The 6,773-nt window shown below is 40.3% G+C and overlaps 1 protein-coding gene across 2 annotated transcripts in view; it reads left to right on the top strand.

Moving 5' to 3' along the window:
- NTRK2 (neurotrophic receptor tyrosine kinase 2) overlaps nucleotides 1-6,773 on the top strand; it is a 358,528-nt gene that overhangs the window by 342,532 nt on the left and 9,223 nt on the right. Inside the window, exons 13-14 of one of the 2 annotated variants that reach the window (XR_002097350.1) lie at nucleotides 2,794-2,952; nucleotides 5,452-6,296. Coding sequence is in view for 1 of the 2 variants with exons in the window: in XM_019517383.1 (XP_019372928.1) it covers nucleotides 2,794-2,952; nucleotides 5,452-5,637 (345 nt within the window). In the remaining variant the exon portion in view is untranslated. Of the gene's footprint in view, nucleotides 1-2,793; nucleotides 2,953-5,451; nucleotides 6,678-6,773 lie in introns of those variants that run through there. The other variant, XM_019517383.1, reaches the window with a different exon arrangement.

Below are 6,773 nucleotides of genomic sequence, written 5' to 3'. Positions count from 1 at the left end.
TGGCGAGCCATCAAGGGCCTCATGACAGGCAGCCCAGGGCAGATAAATATAAATTTTCTAAATTTTTTAAGGACCCCACGGGCTGGATAGAATGGCCTTGTGGGCCGCATCCAGCCCCTGGGCCACATTTTGCCCACCCCTGCCTTAGATCAACACGGGTAGAGCCAACAACTCTGAATAAAATACATGCTCTTGAGGCTTTGATACCTCTCTGCATTTTTAGATCAAAATTGATAGCAGACTTTATGACAACATGTGGAATCCAACTGCACTCTCTGACTATGGTGTGTATTTTTGGTACATTACACTAACACTGAAATATTGACAAATAGCTGGAAAAAGATGTGCTAAGTGCTCTAGAAATAATGTGAACCCTGAATCAACTTTTATTAGGTTCTCCTATCATTTGGTCTTTTGACATCAGAACAATAAAACCATTATTTACAACATTGTATGCAAAATCCCAGTAGGAGCAATGAGATTTTTAAAGAACAGATTTTTTTCCAAGTGAAAAAATCTGTCCTGTTGTGGTTTCCTGAACTAAATAAATTGTCAGACCAGAAAAACATGTGTAAAAAAAAATCATGTATTCTTTGAAAGAAATTTTTCCTGGGGCTCTTCACAGTTATCCCCATCCAGAAGTAATCAGGATGCCAAATCCCAGTCTTGTAGTAGATTACATTTTTTCAAGATACGTAGGTTTATTCATATCTGTAATCTGTCAAAAACATATGTTTGGAGTAATAAGTGTTTTATAAAATGGAAAAAAAACAGTTTGTTTGGTTTTTTTAATTAAGGTCAAACACCAGTTTTAATAACCTGTATCTTCTTGAGCAAATGATAAAAAATGTTTTGAGGACACTGATGCCTATTTTTCTATGCCTATATTTCCTATGAAATGTAGCAGGTTCTGATTCAGGTGCCAATTCCAGTACATACAAATCCTTAATTAGTAGGTTACTTTAAGCAGAAGAGTGAGATGGATTTAAAGCTATCTAGACCAGGAGTTGACAAAGTTTTGCAGGTGTGGGCTGACCTTTGCCACTCAGCTGTGGACCACAAGTCTCTAGCCCTTGGAGCATCCAGTTGCCTGTGCTTCCCTCTCTGATGTTTCCCATCCCTTCAGCTGCAGCAAGGGTAAACACAGGCTCTGCAGAGAAAGGGACCTCTGCAGAAGGGATGGGTGGCACAACTCAGCTCAGTGCCACCAATCCCCCATGCCAGACAGCACCTTTGCAAGTCAGATTGGACTTCTTTGCAGACTGGATCCTGCCCACAGGCTGCAGGATGCTGAGTCCTGAACTAGCCTACTTGGAAGTCATTCATCTAGGGCTGGGTTGATAATTTGTTCTGACAAAATCATAAGGTAAATTCTGCCCATCATGTCTTTGAAAATTATCCATCCCACAATTAAATTCTTTCCATTTATTCATTATTAAAAATTATTTACAGCTTTTCAATGCATCGTTTGGGTCTGCAGCTCATTCATGAACAAGTTACTCAGAATATTTTACATTTACATTGCAGCAGTCAATCTCAAATCGTGTACAAGCTATGGAAGATGCCAGTCAAGACTAAATGATATATAGGCCCCATTGTATCATTTATTTTCTCTGGTTTGATTATTTATGTAGCTGAAATAGAATGAGCTTTGAATTACAGATTCAAGCATTAAATTTGCAAATTGTGCCAGGTATCCAGGCTGTAGCCATATTGGTCTAGAGGAAAAAGCAATCAAGGGTTATGGTAGAGGTGATATCTTTTATTAGACCAACTAGATTTTTGTAAAAAAAAAAATCTTTAATTGCAAGCTTTCAGGTGCAAACACACTTCATCAGGCATTGGAGAAAAAAAATTAAAATTTCTCCTGGGTAGAAATGAAAGTTCATATTTCACAGGAGAGTTGAAGGTGGTAAAATCTACTGTTTGCAAAAGTTTATTTTATATGCAGATTTGGCTCAGAGAAAAATTGGAATAATCTATTTACCTCAAAGTTGTTTGATGGTAAGCAGGATGTATTCATATTTCCTTCTGATTATGGTGTTTCACATTTCACAGAGAAGTAAATAGATGGGATGCTCTTCTGGGCAGGCATTTCTTATCTGGTAAGGTATCTCTGAGCTAATAAAAAAAATCACCGCTACCACAAGTCCAAATTTGCAAATTAAAATTCACTGTGTCTGTGAGTTCCTTGTGCTTGAAATTCCTGTGGCTACAAGGGATACACTCCCATGTGTGCAATTTGAAATTTTCAAATATTCAACCTAAAATTCACTTTTCTCAAATGCACTTAACTATTCACAGAAAACTCATCAGAACATTAAAGCTCATTTGCCAGGATAATGATATAAAACATGAGCACAATCAAAGCAAATACCTGAATAATTTCAGATTTTTAAGGCAAGTAATAGGTTTCCCCTCTCAGCACATGTTCATTTCCTCATAGGAGGGAGGGGCTATTCCTGTGGGTCAGGCATAGAAGTGGGAATACAAATCATTCATGCTACAAGGTTGTCCACATCAACCACCCTTTATGTGGAACTTTATTGAAGTCAGTGGGTTTCTGGAGGCTTTACTCTCTAGTGTGCTCTAGTGAATGCTTTAAGCTTGCATGGACTGAGAGATGAATATATGAAATAATACCTTGCTAGTTAGATATTATGAGCTCCTGAAGGTTAATGGAAATAAATCAGAAAAAAATCAATATTCACTTCCCCATTCTGGCATCCTCTGTGCATTTCTTTGTCAGGAACCTGGAGGATTCCTTTAAAATATACTGTTTATTTCCTTCAGGTTGGTGGTCATACTATGTTGCCCATTCGTTGGATGCCTCCTGAGAGTATCATGTACCGGAAGTTCACCACAGAGAGTGATGTTTGGAGCTTAGGGGTCGTTTTATGGGAAATTTTCACGTATGGCAAGCAGCCATGGTATCAGCTCTCAAACAATGAGGTATGTATAATGCAGATGACAAAATGACATTGTAGGGTTCAATTGATGATGCTTTGCTGTGAATGTCATGAAGAAATCACACTCTGTTTGGAAAGGATGACATATAAGCTTCATATTTATCCTTGCAATAACTACTGACTTGCCATATTTATAATACTATCCTGAGTGTTGTACTTAGATGCCACTTTTCTTCATGCTTTTTTTTTTGACCAAAAGGTAAGGTTGTTGTCCAGATAGGACTCAACCAAGCTGGAGCTTGCCTTGGGTGAAGGAACAAAATGGCAGGGACAGGCCCAGCATCTTACCAAAGAAAAGGCTAGAGTATCTCTGCACAGCCTCAAATACATGTTTTTATTAGTTTGTGTGACTAGATCAGGGACAATACTGTTGTTCCACCTCAGGCTACAATCAGTGGGGGTTGGCAGGATTGGAAGTCCCTCAAAGTCTACAGCGACTAAAGTAACAACATTCCCAGTAATTGATATCTGGGTCTTCAGTCCCCAACCACCTACCCTTGTGTTGCCTCCATAAAAAATATAAGACAGGATGATTTGGTTTGGTAGATGGGGACCTGCTCTACAACAGCATAACCTGTTTTGCATGGGCAGTGCCCACTGCTGCTCTTCTGAGGTGGTAGTGGGTTCATGGGCAAGGAGGGAAGTGGGGCATACAAACTAAATACCCTTGCTGTACAACTGCTTGATGCCTGAAAATAGGAGAGGAAATCATCCTTCTGCTATTGCTACAAAAATGGAAAGGGCAATGCAGGGTGGTCTTTCTAACTCAGAAAGACACTGCCCCCCCCCGCAAACATACATCATAAACACAGTGGTCTGACAGGAGAGAACCTGGGTTTTGGGATTTTAATGCTACCACATGTTTCTGTTTAATGAAATATACTCATATCAGTGAAGTTAATTGTACATGGTTACTATGTCATTGGCTTCTACATTATGGTGTTTATCCCAGGTAACTTTCCAGTACACAGGTGTTTGTATAAAAAACCTACCAATCATTACCAGTAATTAGTGTACTTGTGCTTGGTTTCAGAAGACACTTGTGTGGGTCTCATGCTTGAACTGAGCCCTCAAAATGAACTACTCTCTTAGATGGGACAGAAGGGGGACTGCAGGCATTGATCTTCCTTGGTTAGAATTTTGGGACCTTGATTGAACAGTTCTGCGAAGTTTATGCTACTGTACAAGAATGAGCTATTGTGTTGAGAGGATTTTAGCTAAGAGGTCTGTCAGTGTAGCCCCTTTTATAAGAATTGCTTGTTTACCAGGAAGGGTTGTGAATGTGAAGATGACGTTTGAATTTAAAACATGGTAACTATATCAGTGTAATTCCCTATGTGGACACTCTGGCCAGATATAAACTTTACACTTTTACTGGGATAAGTGTTCAGAAACTGATCTAAATCCATAACAGTACAGAAGTTCAGCACACGTAGACTGGTTTAAAAATGGCAGAACCTGGTCTAAGATTTGCACAGACACCCCCGCCCCCCCAAGCGCAAATGTGTGTTCTGTTCACTACCAATCTAAACTACACCACTTTCAGAAAAACGTGTAACTTAGACCGATTTCACCGCAGGTTTTTTGAATGTCTGTACCTAGCCTCTTTTTCAGCTATAGAAGGGTGTTGTTTTTTTTCAGTGTGGCTTAAATTGCCTTGAAAGCAGTATAACTTAACTTTTAAAAAAGGCCCCTTTTATTCTGGAGTACAATTAATTCCTGTAACTGTGGCAACTTTCCACTGGCTCTTAATAACTTCAAAAGTGCCAGAAGTTTATTTCAAGAAGGAATCAAAGGGTTTGAATGTAACATCTTTTGGAATACAATATCTATGTACAATGGATTTGTACAATTGTGAGGGACTCTCCCTGCCACCATGTTCTTCTCAGGCAGCTTTCCTGGGATCCCCCACCAAAGGGAGTTCTGCACTGCCCAGGAAGTTAGCACAAAAAGTTGTACAGTCTGAAGAGGTATTAATATTGCACAGATCCCATTTGAGTTCCAGGGAGAATAGTGTCCCCATAGCACATCCCAGCTTCCAGCTTCTGCTCCATACTTGCGACCATCCACAGACAGATTCCTAGACCTACAAAGGATTTGTGCATGAAGGGATGATGCCACAGAGGTCCTGTCTCCTTTCTGCTTTCACCGGTTAATGAGAACATCATTTGAGATGGTCTTCTCCCATTATCCTTTAGCTCTATAAATGCACCTGACTGTATCAAGGGTTTTAAATACACCATGCAAGAGAGTCCTATACAAGAGAACATTTTTGTCCAAGCATCAGATAGATATGGTACAAAACACAGAGTGTAAAATTCCCTTAAATGTACTGAATTCAGCAGAGCCAGGATTTCACCCAGTCCTCAAAGGTGGAAGCTTTGAGGAAGTAATTGACTTGCTGATGATGGAGAGAGAGGGGGGATGAGGAGGCTGTCCAACATTTCATCACTCTGCATATTCTTTCTTTGCTCTCTTACAGGTGATCGAGTGTATTACTCAGGGCCGAGTCCTGCAGCGACCCCGCACATGCCCAAAGGAAGTGTATGACTTGATGCTGGGTTGTTGGCAACGGGAGCCTCACATGAGGCTCAACATCAAAGAAATCCATTCTCTCCTTCTGAACTTGGCCAAGGCTTCTCCAGTCTATCTGGATATTCTAGGCTAGACGCTCCTAGCATTTCCTCTTGGGCTGGGTGAATGAATATGCTCAACTGCCGCTGAACTCCATTACAATGTGTTCTTAATTCTGACAGTATTAATGACAAAGATGAGGAGAAGCTTTCAAAGGGCAAGCAATGTGCACTTCTCCATCTGTAGACACAGTATTGACTTTTCAGACATTACTGAGACGTATCTCGTATCTCTTTCTCTCACACTTCTGTTTCTCTCATTTTTTCTCTCTTCTCTCTTTCTAATCAACCTGGCTTCTGCATTATTGTATCTCTGCATAGACAAAGGCCTTAAAAACCGAATCTGTTATATCAGCAGAGACTCCAGTTTGCCCACCGCAACTAACAATGCCTTGTTGTATTCATGCCTTTGATGTGGATGAAAAAAAGGGAAAAAAATGACTCAAACTTTGGGACTTCTGCTGTACAGATACTGGGAGTTTCTATGGATTCACCTCTACTTTTTTGCTTTGCCATGTGGGTGGAAAAAGATGACTGGTGTTCTCTATGGGAAACATATTTCTGGCTGAGATAAAGCCAGATGGAAAGAAAACAGCATTGCATGATCCACTATATGGAGGAACTGTGGGATCAGATGGTATCCAACCCCACTAAAGACACTAAAATAATTTAATGGAAGGAAGGAAAGGAGTTGGTAAGGCTCTGAAAGCCTTTCTGAGGAGTAAAGGGATTGTTTAATAAAGTGTGTGCTTGGCTAGCATTTTCCATCACCAGATACAGTACAAAGGTCTGTGGAAAAGAAAAAAAAGATGCTGCCTGCATTGCACAAGATTATACAATGATATAATAAACTAAACACAACCCCCCCAATTTTGTCTTACAGTAGAAAATTGTGATATCAGTATAACAAATGTTCTCCAGTTAGCCTTTGGTCACACAGGCTTATTAATGTACAGTATTAATTTCAGGGTCCAGTATTGAAGCTGAGGACTTTGATAAGATTAGGACAAGCTGTAGATGCAGTGGCAAGTTTATCTTATACTGTGCTTGTCAGGCAGCATATCTCTACCCTTCTCCCTCCTCTTCTCTTCTTTCTCTCAGGCTCCAGCAGTGTCACCTTAGGTCACCGTATTACCGCAGCTGGAACCGGGGTGAGGGCAGGGGCAAGTGT

The sequence above is a fragment of the Gavialis gangeticus genome, unplaced genomic scaffold (genome assembly GCF_001723915.1).
Source record: "Gavialis gangeticus isolate Ggan-Ray unplaced genomic scaffold, GavGan_comp1, whole genome shotgun sequence".
Classification (NCBI taxonomy): domain Eukaryota; kingdom Metazoa; phylum Chordata; order Crocodylia; family Gavialidae; genus Gavialis; species Gavialis gangeticus.
Note: the sequence above shows the minus strand (reverse complement) of the source record. Positions and strands in the feature narration are given on the sequence as shown.